The 25,000-nt window shown below is 40.3% G+C and overlaps 3 protein-coding genes and 1 non-coding gene across 7 annotated transcripts in view; 1 reads left to right on the top strand and 3 right to left on the bottom strand.

Moving 5' to 3' along the window:
- The window catches only part of LOC138058908 (uncharacterized), a 66,063-nt gene extending 63,398 nt beyond the window's left edge, over positions 1-2,665 (bottom strand). The window contains exons 1-2 of the mRNA XM_068904360.1: positions 2,468-2,665; positions 873-1,019 (exon numbers count right to left, since the gene is read on the bottom strand). Of these exons, the coding sequence (XP_068760461.1) occupies positions 873-1,019; positions 2,468-2,533 (213 nt within the window). The 5' untranslated portion in view covers positions 2,534-2,665. The remainder of the gene's footprint in view (positions 1-872; positions 1,020-2,467) is intronic.
- A 3,684-nt stretch (positions 2,666-6,349) lies between these two features.
- LOC138059804 (disintegrin and metalloproteinase domain-containing protein 12-like) lies at positions 6,350-16,933 on the top strand. Of its 3 annotated transcripts, none has more exons than XM_068905427.1 (3): positions 6,350-6,420; positions 6,764-7,358; positions 12,429-16,933. In XM_068905427.1, exons 2-3 carry the CDS (start codon positions 7,128-7,130, stop codon positions 14,631-14,633), a joined length of 2,436 nt encoding a protein of 811 aa, XP_068761528.1. In that variant the 5' UTR covers positions 6,350-6,420; positions 6,764-7,127; the 3' UTR covers positions 14,634-16,933. The 3 variants fall into 3 exon arrangements, with proteins under 3 accessions (XP_068761528.1, XP_068761529.1, XP_068761527.1); XM_068905428.1 differs by lacking the exon at positions 6,350-6,420 and having other exon boundaries at positions 6,444-7,358; positions 12,429-14,187; positions 15,356-16,933; XM_068905426.1 differs by lacking the exon at positions 6,350-6,420 and having other exon boundaries at positions 6,444-7,358.
- A 3,735-nt stretch (positions 16,934-20,668) lies between these two features.
- Positions 20,669-25,000, bottom strand: part of LOC138058906 (cornifelin homolog B-like) — a 10,244-nt gene continuing 5,912 nt past the window's right edge. The window contains exons 2-4 of one of the 2 annotated variants that reach the window (XM_068904358.1): positions 24,355-24,469; positions 22,313-22,455; positions 20,669-21,879 (exon numbers count right to left, since the gene is read on the bottom strand). In XM_068904358.1, coding sequence (XP_068760459.1) covers positions 21,787-21,879; positions 22,313-22,455; positions 24,355-24,445 — 327 coding nt within the window. In that variant the 5' untranslated portion in view covers positions 24,446-24,469 and the 3' untranslated portion in view covers positions 20,669-21,786. The remainder of the gene's footprint in view (positions 21,880-22,312; positions 22,456-24,354; positions 24,470-25,000) is intronic. The other variant, XM_068904359.1, reaches the window with a different exon arrangement.
- On the bottom strand, positions 24,087-24,159 carry Trnat-cgu (transfer RNA threonine (anticodon CGU)). The gene has a single exon. It is a non-coding gene; the product is annotated as a tRNA-Thr (tRNA).

Below are 25,000 nucleotides of genomic sequence, written 5' to 3'. Positions count from 1 at the left end.
TAGATCGCAAATCGTCTTCCAAACAGATACTTTCCAAAAATTGACGTTGGGTGCCCCTGACATCCTCTATCCATCTGAGGCGGACAGATAGAACATGTTGGTCAATCCAAAGACATTTTGTCAAACTTAATTGAGCCAAATGTCAGACTTATCCTGAATGTTAATTTGTTCCATTTATTTTGTCTCATGTGAAGTTTGACGTTTGACCTGGGCCTAAGATTCCTCAAGATTAGATAAAATAATATTATAGAAAGGTGAGGCTAATGAAACCAACACATGATTCACTGTTACTCCGAGTTTCGTGCTTACGCACTCATCATCACTCATTAAATGCTGTCTGATGAGTGCCTAAGCACGAAACTCGGAGTAACAGTGAATCATGTGTTGGTTTCATTAGCCTCACCTTTCTACAATTTACCTCTACACCTATGTGTATTGAGCACTATTTAACAGTGTTGGCAGCCTTATTATTATTAAAATAATATTAAAAATAATGATGATGATGGCTCTCATATTGTCAGCATCGACGGAAGGAAAAATAAATTAGAAATTCAGGTCAATAATGCTAGTGTCCTCTGGCCATGTGCTGTCAGGTAGCCTATTTTCTTTTTCAAAACCTTAAATGTCACATTAATGGCACCCCTTTTAACATATTGAACCCTGAGAGTGAGAGTTATACATTTTATTCTGTCTAACGCCAAATGATTTTACTCATAAACCCTTGTTGCTTCATTTCGAAGTTTAAATTTGTTGAAAAGAGTTTTTGCCTTTAACGAGAAAGCAAGGACCTACTTGAATTGAAACAAAATATCATTTTGCAAATGGTAGCCATTTTGAAAAAAGTAGTGCAGAGGTGGTGATCATCGACTCACCTTTTGTGAGAAACCAAACGAAAGAGAATAGCCAACAAAATACCATAATACCGAGCCAATGACAAAGTTGATGAGGGCATGGACAAGAAGCAAGTTCAATGTGCTGTATGGTCTGGTACCAGCTTGATAAACAGCAAACGAAAATACCTGAAAGTCAAAGAATGTACAGTCAACTCTCTCTCTAAAAAAGGGACATGTTCAGAACCATTCCCTTTAGGTACCTCCAGAAGAGGGGGTCTTTAATAGGAGGAGAGGATCTTAGCAGACCCCCCTCAGTCGGTGTTGTCAGTCCAGTGGTTATTGGGTGCTGGATTTGCATGTCATTGCTCCAGAAATCCCCCTCTGTACACAGCCTGGATTTATTCTTTATTCTCTTTGCAAAGAGCCAACTGGTTGTCTCCTGCCAATTGGGGTTCCTTACCATGTTATGTTTCATTCGCAGAGTTACCTTGGAATTATTTAGGTGGAGTGCCTTTGAACTAGCTTAATATCTAAGCACACTTAAATAAACTAACCATTTATCTCTGCAATAATAAAATAGATCTTTGCAAAATGTGAACTTTTCATGTCAGAATTGGAACAGGATCAATACAAGGCAAGTTGCGATAGTGTGGTGATCAATAGGGAAGTTAAAAGTGGAGAGAAAAAATCTAAGGCTTTGCAGCCTTGGTGGGAAAGTATTGCCAGAGCCGGGTGATATAAATCAAGTCTTCGACCATAATTGAAACCCTAACCCACTGATTGAAATCTTACTCTGGTGCTAATCTGATGTCTCTGAAATTAACCTACTGTCTGTAGTAGAAAGACAAAATTCATTCATGAGTTTGAATCTTAGACCAGCCAAAACTGTCTGTCTTACATTAATTTGTAATGAGATAGAGTTGACTGATAGTAAATTCACTTCTTTTCTGGTCAAGTACGCGCAACTCTAATTTAAAACATCCACTTTGATCTCCCAGACAAAACAGCGTCACAAAAAAAACTCAGCTGACAGAGGGATAAGTCGTTGGGAAACAATTAAGGTTAGGGTAAAACTAGATTGAATATCACGATAACTTAGAGGTTCATCAAAGAACTCAATTACCCTGGTTGAATCCACTATGTCTATTTCCCGAGGTCAGTCCCGGACTCGTCATGTCTGTGAGATGTCTTTCTTTGGGTTCTTTCATCAAAAACAAAAAATTGAATTATCGAGTTTAATTTGATTTTATTTGAGGCACTAGGCCAGTGATGGCACTTGTTCCCGGGTACGCTTAGGACAGCCTTTACCACGAGGTCGTGAAAAAAGGCCGACTTCTGTCTTCATATCGATATCCTGTTGTGAAGTTTTATATTCCTACTTCCTCTTGAACTGAAACGATTAATAAGCCGCATTCGGGAAAACGTAGTTTCTTTAGAGGCATGGGATCAAGAGATGAAAGTTTATAACTGACGACAAACTAATATCTATCAAAACCTCAACTAAATCGGGTATTTTATTAAACCGTATCTTATCATTTGGAGACGCAAATCACTTAAAGCGTTTTTTAAGTAGCAAATGCAACCCACTGTTTTTAAGAAAACAAAAGAGTGTAAATCAGCTTCTAATTGCTTACCTGAAAAGCGACTGACACTGTTATGACAGAGAGCCAGGCTGCGTCAAGCGAATTGTTGCATTCCATTCAACTATTGCGTGAATTTGCAACGAGGAAAAGACATTTCGCTCCCATTTTCTAGGCTGGTTTCCCTGAAAACAATTATGGTTTGTTTTAATAATGCCAGTTTGAGTGACTTGCTTTTGAAATATAATCCGTTTCTAATTGATCTTTCACTGTTTTGGCAACAAAACTATTTCCGACAAAATTAGCTGCGAACGAACGTGTTCGTTACAAAGTGCTTGTCACGCAAGCTCAGTGGTGGCTGCGGTGTGAACAAAAATCGTTTAAAGATTTTCAAGAGCACGTTTCATGAAATGATACGTCGGTGATATTCTTGTTGCATGCGTGACACCTTGTCAGATAAGTCGTGTAGACATCATCAAAGGGTTAAGTAGTTTGTTATTTGTTGTCAAGTTGTGTTAGCCTTCGTAGCTGTCGGCCTGATTCAGTGGCGCGCGCGCGAGAGGCACACACGAACGGCGAAGCCGCGCGGAGAATGGGGGAGGCGCCCCTTACGTCGGCCAAAGTACTCGGTTTATGAATTTTTTTTTTCAGTGCTCGCCAACGAACAATCACAATGTAGTGAAAACAGAAGAAAAGCCTAGTCTGAAGTGTTTTGGGTGAGGAGACGGCTGACACTTCAAGCTAAAGAAAAGCCATAACTTCGTTTTAAAGGGGTACTGTCATTTTTTTATTTGCTGTTTTTAGGTCAAAAGTGGGTAGAACTCTAAATTAGTACTTACGTTCACACGTACGACAATCCTGACAACCCACTGACAAGATATGAAATACTATTTATGGCACAAACCGCTATTCGTGTTTAATTTTTGGTGTCTTTCTGACGACACTGTCTCTACACGTGAAAAAAAATTGGCCATTTTCTTCAAGTTGAATCCATTTCCATCACTTCTATCCTTGGCTGCAAACTGAACAAAGAATAGCTTCAGTGCACTTCAATGGTTATTGACAACAAAACTACAGTATTATTTTTTGGTTTTCATTGATACAAGTACGTCTTTTAGTCTTTTGAAGTTTGACTAAAATAGGGTGGCCCTACCCCTTTAAGTTTTCAGAGTTGTTTTCCTAGTTTTCAAAATTCTTTACTCATCTGTTATAAGTGAATGATCACTTGGGAATGAAATAGCTCAAATTAGTTCGTGTTCATTGATTGACTCCTCAGACTCCACTTCGTCAAAGAGCTGTCCCGAGTATAAAACAAGGCAAGGTTTAGAAAAGATATTAAGTTCATTTGTATTTCGACAACTGTTTCAAAAAACAATCATAAGCGCTAAAAGGTGGCATCGCGGAGTGGCTACAGATTCACTGTTTCTCAGTTTGCAAACATCAATCGGTAACCGTTCTGCTTATTGCTGCATTGATTAAATGTTCTTTTTACCTACAATGCTGCGAGATAGTGTTATGCATCAGTCAATTCCAGCAGTGCCCATCCCTTCCCCACCCCGGGCTAACCCCCGGGCATTAGCATTTTTTTTTTATATGGGCAAATTTCCCGGGTGGGGACACATAAGCTGTCTAAATGCCCCGGGGTGGGGACGAAAAAAAAGGGCAAATGCTCCTTCCCCTTGATCGTCGCCTTCCAACACTTCCGCAGTTTTTTTTTTTTTAATCAGTGAATAAAACGGTCAACTGTTCGGCTCGCAAGATTTGTCTTGAAGTTCGCATCATTTGAATTCGCAAACCTTCTGTATTTTAACTCTACTTTCATGAATTTAAAAATTGCTAGGCTAGTTTTGAATGCGAAATGCGAAGTAGTCGTGTTTACGCAGTCTTCACGCCAGTGATTGTGATATTAGTTCACCTTGTCGCTTTTATATATTCATATGCTTACAAGTATAAAGGAAGAAATACCTAAAATTGAGAAAACATACCTTTAAAAACATCCACAAGTTTTTCGAGTCCGTGACGGACAAACCAGTCTTAAACGAAGGCCTCGTCTTTTCCGATAAACTCTTCCATGTTAATTCGAAAACACGTGTGTCAAATGCCCGGGGGTCGCCCCGGGGTAAGCTAATGCCCAGCCCCCGGGCCGCGATAAATTGAGAATGCCCCACCCCCGGGACTGACAACTTGAGCAAATGCCTCGCGGTTCCCCGGGGGGGGGGGGGGGAAGATGGGCACCGCCGGAATTGATTGATGCATTACCCGCTCAGTAAATTTGCCAAATTATTACGATTTTTAGGGACCTTTGATCGGAAGACAACCTAGGACAACTACGAGTACGATTTTCCGTACTGAGCATGTGTGTAAGGTTTGGAGGCCGACATTTTTCGAAGTGCGCTTGTTCAGAACGGAAAACTCGTACACGTAGTCGTTCTCGTCTTCGATCCGATCTAAAGGTCGCTATTACCGTGATCATGACCCCGAATCTATAGTTTCCGGGTTACATTTTTAGAAATGACCAGGCAGCCACATTCGCGTGGCAAAGGACCAATACTTCCGTGGCATTCACTGCCTGAAAACTGGAGCGTGATCAGCAAAAGGTTAACCGCAATAAAACAATGATAGGATTGCACCATATCTGGGCCTCGGTAAAGTCCGGTAAACCAACTCATGTCACTGCAAGTTTTGAAATGAAGATCTCGATAGCATCGCACGGAAAGAGATTAGTATTCATCTGTTGATTAAGCCAAAAAAATTTTGTCTGCCATCTTTCCTTTTGGTTTTGAAAAGAATGAGAAGGTTCACTCATACCCAGAGATGCACAGATGACCAGATGCCAGACCAAACCTTGAAGTCTCGAAACGCCAACTACCCATTTATAACAATTTAGGGTTATCGTGAAAAACTAGTTATGGGGACACTTATACTTCGGGAATCAAGTGATGCTTAAAGTTGACCGAGGAAAGTAAAAAGTCACTCTCTGACGTTTATCAAAATGTGAGACTCTACGGTGACAATGTATCAAAATGGAATTTCGTCTGGCACCGTCCAAAAACAGTTGTTCCGATTTTACCGATATAAAGAATTGCTAAAATTAAAGTTATGGTGCATGATTTAAGGAAGTTACACGCTGATTAGACCCTGGTCATTGCTGCTACAATTAAGTTGACAAATATTACGCCAGAAACAGAAAACTATGGCATAGGAAATGAAAATCAAGGTTTTACAACCAGCACAGGATTGTCGAGTTCACAAAAATATATATCTGGTCACCTTAGTTGTTTGTAATATTTGTTGGCAAACGTCCATTTACCGTAGTCTCCTTCGCAGCCGTTATTAGGGCGTGGTGTCACGCAACTCTCGCCCCACTGGTTCTTTGGTGGGGGAGCGTTGCGTGACATCCAAAAAAACGGCAGACTACCATTTACCGTTAATTGGATGTACAAACAATGAGCCATTGAGTTGAGATGATGTGTAAGATGTGATTACCTTACGTCCAGCCGTGAGCAATTAAGTTAACCGAAATTTTATTTCCAGACGGAAAAGGAAACTGCTTTTAAGTTAAGTCAGTTAGGTTGGCCTAAAAATACTGAACGATGAGAAGAAACGAAATCTCCTACTCAATTAATGCTTTGATCCGCCGGCCAGGCGATAAGCTGCTTGCCACAGAGGTGAAATTTAGTGTATCACCGGCAAACAAAAAAAATCCATCGACTGAAAAATAGCGATAAAACTCAATTTGTCTCTCACAGGGCAAATTGTTTCATGCTTTTGGATGATCTGGGCAGGTCATTAATGGCAAACCGGCGTGTCTGCAAAGGCGAGATACGTAAGAGCAGGAAACGACAATTGATTTCTAAAAAGTCATTAGAGCGTTTAATTGCTCCGATCAGCGCACGAGGGGTCATTTTCAACACGCGCTGTCCTCTCTCGTGATTTTGACAACGTCTGTGAAATCGAGATAACGATCTTGATATTCACAGATGCTTTATACAATAACTTTACTTGAGGTAAGTGCTGGAAATGACCAGAGTCCAGAGGTATTCCAATCCACGTCTAGACCTTTTCTTAAGTATCTACGTTCTATATCTAAGACAATAAGTGGCTTTTAAAATGCATTCCTATTACCAAAGAGCACAAAAATAAACAAACAGTTGAATTATCTATAAGGATATCGCGAAATCTATTTCAGTATTGTTATTGCGGGCAAACACAAGCTCGACCGTTTCTTCCTCAGCTCAAGAAGACTAATATCATGATACTTAAAAACGGTGTCCAAAGATAACCCAAAAAAAGGAAATTAATGACAACTCACTATTGAGAAACTTTGTATTTGTGATGTGTTTGTGAAAGGGCGTGAATCCCAGCCGGCATAGAACTTGAAAACTCTGATGACAACAATTTCCGGCGAAGCAAATGAGATGTATGAGTGGTATTGCAGAAGTCCGAGCTGGAGAAAAGCTGTTTCACAGATTCGGAGAATCTAAGGAAATCAAAGTTCACAATACCGAGCAGGCGAATAATTAGCAGATAACACATCTTCACTTCTCTCTCTGACATAATATTGAGAGAAAAGTCACATCGTCCGCTGGCATAATTTACAGAATTTCTGCTCATCGGGTATCTTTGGTTTACATCTTGACGCATTCGCTACTGCTTGTAAAACATCTAAAGATTTACTCAAAGAAAAGCGGAGCATTCAGCTACGGATTTCACCATGTTTCTGTGCCCAGTATGGATGCTTCGTCTCTTGGTCCTCACGTTTAATACGTACTGCTTTGGAAACGGCAATCATGCCCGAAATTTTAAGGTGTCTGCTGGTGCAAAATCCACTTTAACAAATTTAGATCCAACAGATTTTCAAGTTATCATACCGCGGCTGAAGTATATCGCAGAAGAGAACAGATCGAAGAATAAAAGAAACTTCCACGATTTCAGTAAACACAAGGTAAGCGATGAAGCTCTTTACGACAATGTCCCGGTATATTTGATCAAATACTAAAGCCGTGTTTCAGTGTGATTACAACCTTTCGCTCTGTGGGGATCCAGAAAAAAGTAAATCGTTACATGTTATTTTACAGAAACATTTTTAGCAAGTATTGCTTCAAAATGCGAGTGATATTGGTAGCTTCGTCATTGTTGTTCGCATTAAAATAACGATATACGAAATTAAGACTCGCCGTGTGAACTTAGGGCTTCGCGATTTTACGACCCCTCCGGTTTGTCGCAAAGGATTCTTCAATGATACAACGCATGACTTATATCAATAGATATGAGAACTGGCAAAGAGAACTGTAGTCATTCTTTTTATTAGTGGAGTGTTGACTGAGTTCACGATTAATCTCGAGAGAGGAAAACATTCTATTTCACAAAGTGATTATCGAAGGAAAGCCATTGTCAGTCATCAGTGTTTATAGCCTTGTAGGTCACTAACGATTCAATGTCCTGCTGTTCAATGTCCTGCTGTTTACCAGTTTTAAAATATTTTCACCTCTGAAGCAACGTAATAGTACTTTTCTCTTCGTTGTACTCATACAGTTTGCCTTGGGGAGGCCGATTTTAACACAGTTCGCAAAATAAAGAACGAATCTCTAGAATCGTTGAATAATTTACATTATCAATATGCTCTCGGCTGGGGGCCTTAAAATATGACTCTCTCGAATGGGGTTAAAATCCTTGTTTACGTTACAACTCTAAAGCTTACAAAGCATGTATCGGGAGATGACTAAGTTACCAGATTTTTTTACCGAAAAATTTTAGGGCAGTCAATGGACTGGCTCTTCACGATGTAAACTATTCGTGTGTTGCGGCTAAATTTCAATGCCAAAAAATAACTATTTCTCGCCGTTAGGATTAGTGTTTCCGGATTGTCATCAAAGTCCACTTAAAGTGTCTATACGGCCAACAGGGTTTAACAGCGCTAATGACAGCCAGTACCTAAGTAGCATTGTCAAACAGTGATTTAATTCCGGCATCACAATCAATGCTGCACTTAGTAACAGCGAGGTTATCTTAAAAAACTTGAGAGTAGTTTTAACTTAATTACTCAACTAAATTTTGCGCAAACTCTTAGTCTTACAAAAAATATTCCGGCGCTTCGAGAAGTCTTGGGTGGGGTACCTTCTCGCGCCAGCGTTAAGCTGCGACGGCTTTTGTCCGAAGGAACATTGTGGGGTTCACCTTCAGATTGTGAGCGACCATTTTTCTCACGAAACGTTCTCACCCCCTGCCCGTTGTCTACAATAGATAACTAAGTCTTCCATTTGCTAAAAATTAGAACTTGATCTTTGACCTACTTTCAACTGATATTCAACGAATTGATGCATTGAAAAAAAATTAGTACCAGAATAAACTGAAATTTTGATTTTGTTTGAGTACACTTGAAATGCATTGACCATTCATGTTTAATTAAAAGTTTTAATTAGGTTCCATGTTAAGCTTCAACCGACGAAATGAATCTTATATTTTGAACTGCGGATATGAAATCAAGTGAAGTCAGGAGCCCATCTGGAGCATGCAACTTCCATACAGCGTCTGTGAAACGGCGTTTTCACAAGTAGGTTTATTTTTAGACTAGCCCTTCCCGCGAATTAGGTCAAAAAACAAAGGCAGTTCCGGCGTCAGCTTAATTTCTTGTAATTGGTCATCGGGCCCCTGTGGGATTCTCATTCGCGGGAAATTCAATCTAAAAATAAATCGGTCTGTGAAAACGCCGTTACACGAACACAGTAGAGTTGTAGGCTCCGGGTCATGGGTTCCTGGTGAAGTTGGTTATGGCGTCGCCCCGGTATCGCGAGGACACGGGTTCAAACCCCGTTGAAGTCCTGAACTTTTTAGGCTTCTCTCATGCAATTGCTAAAATTGCGATCATAGCTGCGAGGATCATAACTTTAATTGATATCTTAAGCTTATCGACGTTTAATGTCGCGAATATCCTCTTGCTTTAGAAAAGGTGCATAGCGTTGTCCTTATACAAAAGCCTCAATTTTCAAGAAAAATATGAGTAAATTAAAAAATATCGCAGAAAACTATATGGAGGTTAGTTTCTGAAGAAACTGTGTGGCTGCGTCGTTGGGAAAGTGAAACCCGAGCATTTGGTCTGGTTAATCAAACGAGTGGATAATGGTGGAATCACCACCGTTGAAACATTGAATGGATGGTGTTTCAAACGTTAGCCCCTCGTCATCTTTGTTTAAAGCGGCTGAACACAGTTTTTCGTCAGTCAGTGATGTTCATTGAATTAATAAGGCCGGCGCGTATTTTTTAAAAACAAAACAAATATGGCGAAAACTATTTTTCTTCTTGTCGCGATGGTCTTGGAAATGCTGTGTAGATTCGCTTTCATTACGTTTTAGGACTTTTAGAAGTGATAATATTTCAGAGCAATCTCCTCCCTAGAGTCCGCTTTTCTATTGGTCAGCATACTTCCAATTTATGCGCAGTCGCAGTGAAGGTCCATTTTTGTAACCGTCAATTTGGGAAAACGAAAAAACGTCTATCAGCGAATTATGAAAAATCCGTCTGTTGAAATTCTGTGATAACAGCGGTTAAACGTACTTTATTTCCATGATTATTTTAAGCAAATGCTGCAAAAAACTAATGAGTAAATTTTGCGCAAATGAGGAAAAAGCATCTTTTTGAAGATAAAACAAAATTCCTAATCATAGGTACCAAGCAACAATTAGCCAAGGATAACGTCGATCATATTTTGATTGGAGACTATGTAATTAGACCAACAGAGGTAGTTAAGAACTTGAGGACATGGTTAGACTCGACTCTTTCAATGAATTCTCATGTAAATAACACGTGCTCCAATTCTTTTTATTACTTGTATAATACAAGAAGAATTAGGAAATATCTTTCTAGGCGGTCCTCTGAGACGCTCATTTACGCATTTGTCTTAAGTCACATCGACTATTGTAACAGCCTGCTCTATGGCCTGCCAGCCTACCAGCTTAATAAGCTACAGAGGGTCTAAAATGCTGCTGCTAGGATAATTTTCCAGCAATCCAAATACTGGCATGTAAGACCGCTGTTGAATAATCTGCACTGGCTGCCGGTTAAATTCCCGAATAGCCCTTTTCACGGTCAGGTTTTCTCATTTGCATTACAATGTAATCTAGCATGCATATGAGGCAATTTCCTGCTATTTTGTAGTTTTAACCCGAAATTGCCTCGCACCCACGTTAGATTACATTGTAATGCAAATGAGAAAAACTAACCGTGAAACGGGCTATTGACTTTAAGATATTACTGTTAACGTACAAGGCTATCAATGGCTTAGCGCCTTTTTATCTCCAGGACCTTATTAGTCTTAAAGAAGCATGTAAATACAAGTTTCGCTCCGACTGTGATAGACTGCTACTAAAGCCTGTAAAATTCAAGACTTTAACAACGTTAGGAGATCGATCTTTTGCGGTTGCTGCTCCTCAACTATATGGAATTGATTGCCCTATGCGGTTAGGAGCAGCTCCTCGGTAGCATCTTTTAAAAAGACACTGAAGACATTTTTATTCCAGAAAGCTTTTTGGTAATTTTATGTGCTTTTTAATCTCGTTTTTAGTAGGTTTTGTAGTTTTACGATTTAAGCGCTGATGAAAGTAGCAATATTGATATCGGCGCTATATAAGTTTTATTATTTTAGGCCTTGTTTTATTCCAGATGAGTTACCATGGTAACAGCCTGCAGAGCACATTGACCGTCAAGGATATAAACTTTCGTGGTAGCACTAATCAGTGACCAAGTTTGAGCTTTTAGGCAAAAACTGCATAAATATGGCAGAAACGAGAGTATAAGTGCTTAAAAACTGTGTTCAGTCACCTCAAAACAGCTTTTGTGATAAGTATTGCGTCTTTGACCCCTAATAAACACACTGCAGTGTCCGGTCTCTGTTAAAGTCACCTAAGCATTATTTGAACAAGAAAAAAACATGGAGGATATGAACATTACAATAATCAGATAACTCAACGTGAGTACCAGTTCTTTGCTCAAAGTGATGAGCTCTTAGCTTTATCCTACGCATTCCTAGTTTTCGCAAAACCCTCTTTTAAAGTCACTCTCAGAGAAACACTTTGCAACTTTCTGTGAAAAGTAATTTTGGGCTAGCCTTGGTTTTCTAGTTCTCCGCTTCGTGATTAGCTTAAGGTGAGTCCCGGGTAAAAGAACCCGTCATAGATTTCCGATGAAACTTGTTATGATGTCATTACAGTACAAGGAGATGTTAAAAAGGTAATAAAAAGAGGGGGTCACCGTGCTTGTTTTCATGCCACGATGCTGACAAATATGGTTATTTAGGTGACTTTTGGTTATCTCAGTGCACAACAAACAAGATGGATTATTTTTCAAAGCAGCGTGCTATATCACACAGAGTTCGACTTTCTTTGATTGCTTATTCATCTACGTCCCAGAAAAAATGGCTTCAAATACCCTGCATTATTAATTGATATTTTTATCCTTTAAAGGAAACATAATTTGGACTTGCTCTGCTGGGCCCGTTACGTCTCTATCTGTAGCATTTATTTCATTTGCCAAAAAAGTAGCTATAGATTTCTGCCAAATTTTTTCTCAGTTATTGCGGATATTGTTCTCATTGAATTTATAAAATAAAAAGTGGGGGTCACCGTGCTCGTTTAAGAGAAAAGGAGCTTTTATCTCGCTATCGAGCTTAGTTTGAGGGAAATCCCTTATGTTTTGTACGCGCGCGCGCTCATGTGCGCGTGCTGATGACGCAAAAATCATGCGCAGTAGGAATGTGCAATTAAAAACTCGGGAATCACCTTAATTAAAAATATCGCACCACTGCTCCGTGGGTTTTCCCCCGCGCAAAGCGGCAGGCTGCACTAATTTTTCTTCCACCATCATTGGATGAATTCATTGTCTGGGTCTGTTGTGATTGGCTCAATCGATTAGCATACATGCAAATTAGTTACCTACAGCGGCGCTATCATGTAAATTATGGAGGGGAGCTATTGTAGCATACAGCAGTTAAAATTGTGCTCCTTCTCTTCTTTTTTCACAGTATGGAATTGCGGACTTTAAAGCAGAATTAACATTTACAGCTTTCCAGCAAAACTTCACGCTCGACTTGTTCCAAAACCACGGACTCTTTGCTGCGAAATATGAAGAAAAACTAGACGGTTTAAAGAAGAATGTCAACGAATGCTACTTTTATGGTATCCTCAGAGGAAAGAAAAAGTCAAGAGTATCTTTAAGTACCTGTGAAGGAATTGAAGGCCTCGTAAATGACGGGCGCATGTCCTACTACTTGAAACCGCTGACAGAAGATTCTACTGGGTTACACTTATTCTACAAGACCAAAGGTGTCATATCAGACGATCATGGGACATTTAAGCACAATATTAGACATGACAAGTGGATAAACGCACTAGGTATGCAGAGAAATGCTCTTTATAGTTTTACGAACAGAAACAATTTAAGACTTCGCAGAGAAATCAGCAAAGATGTCTTAAGCAAAACCAAGTATGTTGAACTTGTTATTATAAACGACGTCATGCAATTTGAAGCTCACGGAAAAAATCTTACAAAAACGAATCAGAGAGCAAAGCTAATTGCAAACATCGTGGACAGTATTTTTAAGCCGCTAAATGTACGTTTGGCATTGGTTGCCACAGAAACTTGGGACGTGAATGAACAGTTAAAGCCGGATGACGATGCTGATATTTATTTAGGGAAGTTAATAAAATACAGAAAAAAAAATCTTCTTGGAAAACATGCCAATGATGTGACGATGCTTTTGACAGGAGCTAAGCTGAAAGAATCGGTACGAGGAAAAGCGCAAGTAATGTCAATCTGTACCAAAAAATCAGCGGGAATCATCTACGACACAAGCGCAAATGCTGCGTTTACCGCCAACACATTTGCTCACGAGCTGGGTCACGTGTTCGGTATGTACCACGACGACGACTTGCCCCAGTGCGTGTGCAACGCGAGTAAATCGCAAGGATGCGTTATGAGCGAGTCAATCGGGAGCGAGCCAGCCACTGATTTTAGCAACTGCAGTGTTAAAGAATTCCAGGAAGGATTGTCAAGGGGGTTGGGCTCCTGTCTAATGAACGTCCCGGAGACCTTGTTTGGAGGCCCGGTTTGCGGGGACGGGATTCTCGGACAGGGTGAAGAATGTGATTGTGGGACTGCACAAGAATGTAAGGACAAGGGAGACAACTGCTGCGATCACGAGACGTGCAAGCTACATGCGCACGCGCAGTGCGGCGATGGAGCATGCTGTGAGGACTGTAAATTTAAAACGCTAGGGACTCTTTGCAGAGAGACCTTGAACGAATGCGACATTCCTGAGACTTGTACGGGATCTTCCGGGATGTGTCCCGAGAATAACTACGTCCAAAATGGTTATCCCTGCGCGAAGAACTCGGCGTACTGTTATTTTGGTGAATGCCTGAGCCATGATGAACAGTGTCAGGAACTTTGGGGTAACGATGCTGTGTCTGGTCCTGATAAATGTTACCAGTATCATAATACACGAGGTGACAAATTTGGCCACTGCCGAAAGACAAGAAAAGGAAAATACCGAACTTGTGATTTCCAGAACGCGAAATGCGGCAAGTTATGGTGCTTATCTAAAAACCGACGACCTGTTTTAGGGATAAAACGTGACGTGATGAATTCGTATTGGCATCTTGGTGATCAGGTGATTACTTGTAAGGGCACTAGTTTAGAACTGGGCGTGAAAGCTCCCGAGGCAGCGATCACTCTCGAAGGAACAAAGTGCGGGGACGGAAAGGTGTGCTTGAACAGACAATGTAAGTCCCTTGATGTGCTGCTAAAAAAGGTGCCAGGGTGTCCCAACAACTGTTCTGGTCACGGATTGTGTACCAATTTGGGCAAATGTTTTTGTTTTGAGACTTGGACAGGAAAATCCTGCGACGAAAAGTACACAGTTGTCGAATCGACATCTAGAACGATAGCGTCGATCACATCACTGCTTTTTAGTTCGTCAAAGACGCAAATCTCTACGGAAACTCCACCAACGCCCACAAAAACTAAGGGAATTACAGCGGCTTCCGTACAATCCGGGAGAAAAATAGTCTATATCATCGCCGGTTCTTTTAGTTTTGTCGGTTTGATTGTCATTATAGCAGTGTCAGTTCGTCATTACAGGCGATATAATCGACAGCAGACATTTGGGATACAGAAAAAGAGTAAGAAAACAACAATTTTATCAAGAGCAGAGTTTAGAAGTATTTGAAATTTATTCGATTGGCCGAGTCCGAGTCCCAAAACTGAGAACAAGTGTACTCGACCGTAAGACGGCAACGTCTTCGAGAGTGTTGTCCGAAAAAAACCCGCAAATTATGGCTTCGAGAACGTTCTTCCAAAACACAAGATACCGTCAATGGTACCACGTCTATCACGAGTCGATGCCGGTTGGCATGTTCCTTTATTGTCTAGAGAGAAAAAAGTGCAGATCAAGAGAAAATTGAAAATTTGTCATTTGACGCCTTGGTCATTTTCGCAGTGGACTGCGAACAAATTTACCGAAATTTGTGTTTTTCGCTCATTACACCAATTGGTTGCAGTGTTGTCTACTTCATTCTGTCATTTCGTAGCCTCCCCATTTGTATTACTGCGAACAATTTTGGGCGTAAAGGATTTTGAAGCACGAGTTCTGTATTTTTCAGAGTTTTCTTGTAATGCATTATCGAATGTGCCCCATACTGAGGCAAAACTAAAGGGAACAAATTTTTTCGCCATCAATTTCAATTTTTACTTGGGTTATATTTCTATACAAGAGAAATCTTGTAAATTTAATGTGTTTATTTATTTCTAATAACGTAGTTCTGTAAAACTCGTTTGGTGCTGGGCCTTTAATTTGTGAATTAGAAGGGCTTTTTCATGGATTAAATTGTTTGCATGTCTTAAATATCACAACCTACTAGTGCAGATCATGATCATTTTTTGCCCCTGCAGAGCAACCTACAGTTCATCTCTAAACTTACAGAACGAGTGGTGTTTAATCAACTTCATGAGCATCTAGTGCGCTTTGATTTCTTTCCAAAGCTACAGTCAGCTTACCGTAAAAGTTATAGCACTGAAACAGCATTACTGAAGGTACACAACGATCTATTAATGAATATGAACAATCAGAAAGTTACCCTGTTGGTATTACTTGACCTAAGTGCTGCGTTCGATACCGTGGACCACAAGATCTCACTGTCACGTCTTCAGTCAAGCTTTGGAATAAGGGTTCGGCTCTGGCCTGGCTCCCCTCGTACTTGTCTGATAGACGTCAACGTATCATCTATGATGGATGTCAGTCAGAAGATTTCAAGCTACGCTTTGGACTGCAACAAGGATCTTGTCTTGGCCCGTTATTGTTCACTATTTATTCCAGTAAGCTCTTCCATATAATACGCAATAACTTACCAGATGTACACACCTATGCGGATGATACGCAATTGTACCTTGCATTCTCACCCAATAACACCTCGCAATCACAGGCAATTGCATCAATGGAAAAGTGTATCGATGAATTACGGACATGGATGCTCATTGACAAGTTAAAAATTAATGATGACAAAACAGAATTCATGATTATAGGAACTAAACGTAAACAACAACTCGAGAAGATAAGCCCACAAAATCTGACTATTGGTAAAGCTTCAGTAACTGCTGTTACTACTGCAAAGAATCTTGGGACATGGTTAGATAACCATCTTACACTGCAGGAAAATATAAACAAGACTTGCAGAACTGCATACCTCCACATTCATAATATAAGACATATTCGGAAATATTTAAGCACAGACGTAACTGAAAAACTTGTCCATGCTTTAGTGATTGGAAGAATCGACTATTGAAATAGTATTCTGTATGGGCTGCCTGAGGTACATGTAAACAAATTACAGCGCGTTCAGAATTCTGCTATCAGATTGATAACATATACACCACGGACCTATCATATAACTCCAGTACTTAAAGCATTTCACTGGCTTCCCGTCAAATATAGAGTACTATTCAAGATAGCCATACTTACTTTCAAATCAATTTATGGACAATCACCAGAGTATTTAAAGGAACTTATAAACATTAGATCTAACACTCAATATAACCTTCGCTCCAACAATGGACTGTTTCTAACTTTCCCAACAATTAAGACAAGGTAAACATTAGGAGATCGGGCATTCTTTGTAGCAGCCCCGACAGTATGGAACAATTTACCAAAGAGTATTCGTAAAGAACAAGATTTTAAGAAATTTAAATCTCTGTTAAAAACGTTTCTATTCAAAACAGCTTATAACTGACTTTTACTTTTATTTTAATTTAAATTTCCTTTATAATACTAGTTAGCACAATTATTTCTATATTTTCTTACATTTGTATTTATTCTCGTAATCACATTCTTGAGATCATTGTTGTATTTTATTTTATTTTTTATATTTTATATTGTTGTAAATTTAGCGCATAAGATTATATTCATATAGAGTTATGCGCTCTATAAGTATTAAAGATTATTATTATTATTATATGCATGCGTGGGTGCATAAATTACTTGTTGTTTCAATTCTTTTCTAATATCTTAATTTTTTCCGCCCAGAGTGTAAGATTTTTAAAGTTGGTGTTAATTTGTTTCTTTTGTTCATAACTATATGTCTGACTGATTTTGCAAGAAAATACCCATTAGATTTTCGCTTAAGAAAGGGAGCAGCCTGTCTTCAATTATAAGCCTAAGGTCTGTACCAATTGCTTAGTTTTTGCTCAGTCAATAAATACTTTGCAATAGAGAGAAGACGTCGGGTTAACTGATGGTGGCTACTAAAATCTTGCATCTCACCCAAACTTTAGACGATTAGAAGGGTTACTCAGTAACCCAAGTCGCCCCAGTTGAATTGGACAAGCTTATTAAGGCTGCTTTACAACTGTAGATGCTGCTACTTTTGACAACTTATTTCCAATCTGTTCACTCCCACATCCGGGGTCAGATGTGGGTTGAGTTTGTTGGTTCTCTACTCTGCACCGAGAGGTTTTTCTCCAGGTACTCCGGTCTCCTCTCTCCTCAAAAACCAAAATTTGACTTGATTTGCGTTAATTGTTGATTTCAGTTCACAGTGTTCACAATTAGTGCTCCAGCGCTAGAACGACTAGACACTAAAATAAAGTTCCTTTCCTTTCCTATTCCTTTTCGTGCTTGCGCTTTTTCTTTCTTCTGCTGCTCGTCATTATGATTTTGCCTCTTTATCCGGGCTTTTTCTTACTCTGTTGTTCGTTTATTTTCGCTGATATTTCGTCTATTTTCTCATGTGCTCTCAGTTGCACTCCTTCACAGGCGTTCAGCATCGTTTACTAATCGCCTGCTTACTGGATTTTTATCTCTCTCTCTCTCTCTCTCTCTGTCTTTTTATCTTCTTTCCTCGTTGTAAGACTCAGAATTAAAAAACTTAGCTCGTGTGTTTTGGTTGCCTTCAAAATTTTGTTTTGTCGTACTAAACACAGTGTCAAATGCAATACGCTGGCCCTTCAACTTTCCAACAAAATACGTTGGTTCCTGCAGTACGACATTTTGCCTACTGGCTTACATGAAAGCGATGGTCATGCGATGACATCATCACCAAAACCAAACTTCCTCGCGTCGATGGGCTACCATATTTTCTTAACCATGGTTCTCCGCGCGCGCGCCCCTTCGGCGCGCACAGCATCGCTAAAAAATGGTTATATATAGGAGGGCATTTTCTGAGTTGTCGATCTGATGATTGCTGGAATTAGAAAATTCAGCATTAGTTTGTTAAACCTGACATTCAAATCATCCATAGGCCTGTTGTAACTGAGCGACTCAACTGAATTAAAGCAAAACGATCGCTTGTTCAGGTTTTGTTGATTTCCTTAAAGTTTAATGCACTGCAAGCACCTTTTAGGAGAGATCTCTGAATTGAGTAAGTTCCCAGTACGAGAAGCTGATAATTATGTTAATAATTACTAAGTACAGGTTATTGGAAAGACATGTGACAATTTGACAGAAATCTGTTTGCGACTGAAATTTACCTCCGGCGGCTGACGGAGCGGTTTTGATCTACATCAAATTATTACGGCCATTCACCAGACACGCACACAATTAAATTAGCTAATCAAGACAGAAAGAAATGAAAACGAGCGGAAAAACGCCTGGGGGCAACTCACAAGTGCTTCGCTTTAACTCAGATTGGCCGGATAAAGGCACGAAATTTTTGAGCCAACCGCAGGCGTGATCTGTATGTAAATTATCTTCACAATCTCAATGAAATATCATTCAGGCAGGTATTGAGAATGAAGATTATTATCAGGTGTGACTGATATAACACTGAATTCTCATGACTACCCGACAAAGATCTCTAAGGTACTAGTTGGGAGAATTAACGATTCGATGAAAGAGCTAAAAACCCACGCTACTAGACCTTAGGTTTTCCAAGTTAGCTTAATATAAGGTTCATATTCAAATCAGTGGTTAAAATTAACAGGGGAAATTTAAGTTGTTATTTTCTTTATCAAAATGACTAGAATTTAATTAAATACAAACCCTTTGTACATTTTGAAGCCAAACTGAATGTTTTTTTCGATTTATGAATTTTAAGTTCTAGATTTTCTTGAAACAAAGAACCTGCTTTGAAACTTGAGCTTGACACAGGTTCTTATGAAAAGGGTCTCAACAAAAACAAGCTAAAGAACAAATAACAATTTAGACCGACCCACAGGTAGCACAGCTAGTCGAGGCAGGTCATTCAATAGATTCAATGGAAAATCTTAGCTTGACAGTTTCTTAAAATCTTATACGCGGGTTTTTGCAACGTTCCTTTACGAAATTTAAATTTTAAAAAAACACGTTCCTGAAGCAATTATATGTCAGACAATACGAACTAGCGTGAATCTGTTGTATAGTTTTAGGAATGCCTTAAAATTTAGCGGTTTTTTGCTTGTTAAAAGGAAAATAAAAACAGACCCGAATTTAATCCTCCCTCTAGTCAAGTTGTTATTAAGTTAATTACGGCTCAAGTTGTTCTAAGGCTGACAATAACTTTATCCACTAAAGAAGTTACTAGAGCGACTTTCGTATGACCTTGAAAAAAGTGTTCGCAATTTGTTTCACGGAGCAATGTTTGGAAACATTAAAAAACAAGGCTTCTCCTTATTCCCGCCAAGGAAACTCCTAATATGGGCAGTAAACAGTTCGATTACCCAATCACATTACTGCATTTCAAATGACGTCAAAGCAAAACTTTGCAGAAAGTTCCACGGAGAGATGACATTGTTTGAATCCGCGTTTTCAAAGCCAGTGAAAATTGGCGCTGGTTTGTTTTTGTTCGATAAGCCAATTAAATGTTTTGCATTTTTTTACGTTGTGTTTTTATTTTTATTTTTCAAGGTCATATGAAAGCCGCTCTATCCTATCCGACAGCTTGTCTGAACAAAGATCTCTGAATTTGCTGCTCACGTGACCCCTTCCCCTTGCGTAAGCCAACCGTTTTCGAATCCTTTTAACTTTCCACACGTATCCCAATATCCCCTAGTGCCCAGTGCTTTTGACAACGGGAAGACTTTGCTAGTTGAGCATGGGCAAAATCCTATGTTGGCACCATTTTCTCTGTTTTGTTAACGTGTTGCACGTGAGAGTCTTTCATGGTCCAAGCTCGATACGCCAAGTTGATTTATGTCACCCGGAAAAGACTGGATCCGATAGTGTTAAGTCAGCGTATTCGAAAATTTGCGTATACAAGCGACCCCGGTAGCCTCGCAGCTCCTACAAGGTCTCACCAGATTGGAGACCACCCTTGAGGTTTAACAAAAGAACAAATAACAGAAACAATGGGCCCTAGAGGATAGAGTTGCAGCCCTTTTGTTTTAGGCCTAGGGTCCATTGTTTCTGTTATTTGTTCTTTTGTTAAACCTCAAGGGTGGTCTCCAATCAGGTGAGACCTTGTAAGAGCTGCGAGGTGACCCTACAACCGTCCACACGTATGCGAATTCGCAGCTCATTCAAAAATTTCCACTCTGGAGACCGTACTCGAAAAATTCCCGATAGGACCACCGAATTCGCCGGATACGTGTGGACGCAAGCCACATTCGGAAAAAAAATAAGGATACAAAAATTTTCGGATATGTGTGGACGGGGTTTAAGTAAAGGCATGTACGAAAACCTTCGTGAAGAATATTTTATCCATTGCATATTGTTTTTATCCACTGGATAGAGTTATCCAACCTTTGAACAAGTGGGGACTATACTGAAGCATATGACCAAAAATCCAACGAAACTAATGCAGATTTTTCCTTTTTTAATTTACATATCGTTTCCTACTGAAAGAATAAAAACTCGCCAGTAATGATAATAGGTGGTTTTCACGTTACGTCATCGTCGCCATGTTGGTGGACGAAAACAAAAGATCTCTCATTAGCTTCTTTTGTTCGTCCACCAGCGATTGTACATTTCGCTATAGTTATCTGTGTCTCTAGAGATTGGTTGCAAACCACCTATAGAGCGTTTTCACTCACGTGACTAAAATGGATGCTAATTCGATTAAACAAAAGAAAGTACCCAGAGGATTAGTTTGGACTACCAACATGACCGCGGTTTCTTTGTTTTGGAATACCAACACGGCTGCCGTGACATCATGGTATTCAACCAATCTCTTGAGACCGAAGTGACAATGGTGTGATGGACAAATTCTAGTGGACCAAAAAAGGATTTAATTAGAGCTCTCCTGTCTTCGTCTACCAATATGGCCGCGATGAAAACCACCTATAGATCAGGAGAATGGAAATTTATCAACAGCACCAAGACACGGCGAGTTCATTTATACAAAAGCAAGTTGGCTATCTGACACCTGTCAGTACTCAGTGACTCCTGATTCCACGCAGCTCCGTTGTATTTGCGATAAGGCTCTATTGTTTCCGTTTTACAATTTTTGTGCCTATGGTTTCCTGAAGTAATCACAAGCGCCGTTGCCATGGCTGCATCCTAACCCTATAACCCGCGTCTCAAATAAGAGTGAGGCTGAAATTAATTGTTTTGATACAAATTTACTGCTCATAACTTCTGCAAATGAATACAAGTCGGCATCAGGACAACAAGGTATGGACTAGAAAACCGATGAGGACTTTATTAGACCATGGTGGCGCCCTCCCTTATAATTCCATTAAAAACTCTACTGTCAAAGGGTGTGTTAAATTATTTTGGTAACATTCGGTCCCGGGACACCACTATTTGACAAAACTCTAAAACCTATGACTAAAAACTGAAAACATTCCATTGAAAAACGCAAGCAACCAATAAAGTTCACTTCATCACACAGCAAAACTCTTCGCTTGTTACGAGGGAAAAAAACTACAGTTTACTTTTATGTTCCACCGAAAACTGTTGACTTGCTTGAAGTCGTTTACTTTCCGCTGCTCTTTAGTTGACGGTCCATCTGGCACAATGCGCAATTAAGGAAACACATACCAATAATCGCGTCATTGCAAAGAGATCCCTGAAAAAAAAAATCGTTATAGAGTTGAGAAGAAAACGAGACAAACTCTAGATCGTAGCATAGTCTCTAGGTGACGCGTGTTAGCTTTAGGCGCAACGAAAACGTCACTTGGAAGTTTTTACACTTCTCCTTGAATATTGCGCTTCGCTCTACTTTCGCTGCACCAATTGCATTACGTCACTTTGCACTGCCCTCCACTTCCTTGCACTGTTCTAAAAATGGCCACAATTTTAGTATTCTTTTGCTCGCTTGCAAATTAGCCCTTGTTGCCTCGTTCAAGGTGAAATATTCTTTTGAATTTTCAGCTTAAGTTCCCAGATGTAGTGATCGTCTTGATTGTACGAGTGTTTTGGTTCCCGGTCAAACACTCTCGTCTATGTAATAAAAGGCCGTTACACAAATCTCGCAGTTCATTTTCTGTCGTGGCACTCACCTGAATGTTTTCCTGAGTTCTCAGCTTGGCTCTGAGAGTAAGTGGAGCGACCTGACCGCAGCAGCAAGGGTAAAGATATCCTTCATCCATACGATTGGAGATGTTACAGAGCAGAATGCATGGACATAACGCACCAAAGAGGCCTTTAAGAAGGGAGAAATAAGATAAAGATCTCTTTTGTGCTTTGTAATACGTGCCAAGAAGTAAAATGAATGTTTTAACCCCCCTCCCTCCCCTCTCCCCCATCCCTCAAAAAACGCTTGTTTCTTATTCCACTCTCCAACCCATTATTCCCACTACTATCGTAAGATTCCGAAATTGAACCCTTGGGAGGAAAGGTCGTCCAAATGCAGTACCCTCAAGTAACAGAGTCCCTCACTAGTAAAAACAGCCCCACCGAATATATGCCCTGGGAAGGAAGGGTGGGGGGGGGGGGGGGCTTAAATATGATTATTGTCCTTCAAAAGTACAAGCACTGTTACGGTTCGTAGAGTTCAATTTCATGGTTATCCATCAAAACTTGCCGTGACTAGAATTTTTACAGATTTCGATCTCTAACCCACACCTCATTTTAAATCTTTTCTTCAGTGACCTGGGGTCTTTCCTCGCTCGCAAGTACAGGGATCGAACCATTGTAAGAGGTGTCAAATAGTCACTTCCTATCTCCAAATGCTCGCAAAAATTTAACTTTTTCTCGATTTTTACGGATTTTATATCCTCTCTCCGTGGAATACTGAAAGACAGGTTACGACCATGAGAGGTGGAAGTTTCAGCGCTAATGTGCCGATCAAATGGAAACTTCAACATCCCCCCCCCCCCTCAACCGGGCAAACTCTGGGCATTTGACTATCTTCTGTGCTCGAGGAGTGGGGAATTTGACCTTTGCCTGCGTGGGGTGGGGAAAATTGAACCGGAAGTGTCAGGGTTTTTTTCGGGCGCCGAAGTCGCTAACAGCTATAAAACACGTGTTTGGACGAGATGGAAGAGTTTAAAGGAAGAGATGTAGCATTTGTGAGCGATTGGCTTACAAAAAATTTTTATTAAAGACAGGAGGAGCCGACGACGATTGTTCTTTAGTGGAGTATGACAGACAAATCTGACGATAGGGTAGGGCATTTGAACACCATTTTGGCCCGAGGGGGCGGGAATTTGAACGATCCACTCTTCAAAAGTTCAAATGCCCGGGCTTCGCGCCCGGGAGGAAAGGGGGGTGGTAAAGGGGTGTTGAAGTTTCGAGTTGATCGGCGCATAAACCCCAAATAGATCCGTCGAGAGGTCAGAAGATTTCACTCTTAATAATCCATGATATAAGGGACTCTTTGCTTTACCTTTTTGCCTCATTAGCAATGTCTATCGTTCTCTAATCAGTCAGCCGAGAATAAAAAGAATACCTGTGCTTTTTCGGTTGTCCTTTCGCAACTTGTATTCTATCCTTCCCACGGGCACATCGTTTCATGTATTCTTGGATTTCACCTGACGTCACGGCCGCCATGTTGGTGTCCCCAAACAATGAAATGGCGGCCATGTTGGTGTCCCGATCCAATCCTCCGGGAATTGAAAGCTATTATTATGCTAAGGTCTTCTTTTGTGTTTGTTGAAAAACATGGCTGTTGATCACGTGAGTGAAACCCAAGAATAGCTTTATATCAACGATGAAATGTTAATGAAATGGATAATATATGAACTGCGGATATGAAATCAAGTGAAGCTATGATCCTCGCAGTTATGAACGCAATTTTTGCAATTGCGTAAAGAAGCTTGACTGACAAATTCTGGACTTCAACGAGGTTTGAACCCGTGACCTCGCGATACGGGTGCGACGCTCTAACCAACTGAGCTATGAAGCCACTGACGTTGGGAGCTGGTCATTTGTGGGTTCTATCGTGAGGTCACGGGTTCAAACCCCGTTGAAGTCCTGAATTTTTCAGACTTCTTTACGCAATTGCAAAAATTGCGTTCATAACTGCGAGGATCATAGCCTCACTTGATACCTTTATATGTTAGGATGGGAGTGAAAAAACACACAAAAAAGATAAACTCACAGCTGGGTATGTCTTCAAAGCATTGAAAGACGCCACTATTCCATTCCTTGCCATTTGTCGCTGTAGGCTGTACTGTCACCACCTGAGTCATACTGAAGGCAGAGAATTGACAATTCTGAGAAAGATAGAAAGCAAAAAAGTTCAAACCCCTGGCTTAATAGGGCAACATTCAGTCATTGCACGGCGATATTAGGGTCTTAAAAGGGAGCTTACGAAACGACGACGCCGACGGCAACGACGACGCTACAAAACAATAGGTTTAGTGAGCAAAAACAATGGCTCTGCACGTGACGACGTGAAATGACCAAATTCAAGGTCTTGTGGAGGACGTTAGCACATGACGATGAATTTTCGGTTCTCTCTCTCTACGCTTCCAAACCAATCATACCAGTTTAATTCCTAGACAGTTACTACACATTTTTAACGCGAAACGACATGAAATAGTTTCGTAGTAATATGAATAACGCGAACTTGTATTTTTAAATGAGGTCCTCGTAACCGTCGTCGTCCTCGTTTCGTAAGCTCCCTAAGATCTACGACGGCGACGTCCGCGAAAACGTCACCTCAAAATAAAACTTTGCACATCATCCTAAAGGCGCTGTTACACTGCGAAACGGCCAAAATCGTTGCGAGACAAGTTGCACGA

The sequence above is a fragment of the Montipora capricornis genome, chromosome 8, assembly GCF_036669925.1.
Source record: "Montipora capricornis isolate CH-2021 chromosome 8, ASM3666992v2, whole genome shotgun sequence".
Lineage (NCBI taxonomy): Eukaryota > Metazoa > Cnidaria > Anthozoa > Scleractinia > Acroporidae > Montipora > Montipora capricornis.
This window is presented reverse-complemented; position numbering and strand designations above follow the sequence as displayed.

Excerpts from the sequence above, each read along its gene's own strand:
- LOC138059804 (XM_068905427.1), top strand. The coding sequence starts at position 7,128 with ATGTTTCTGTGCCCAGTATGGATGCTTCGTCTCTTGGTCCTCACGTTT. Across the intron at positions 7,359-12,428 it reads ACGATTTCAGTAAACACAAG|TATGGAATTGCGGACTTTAA; the intron begins GTAAGCGATGAA and ends CTTTTTTCACAG.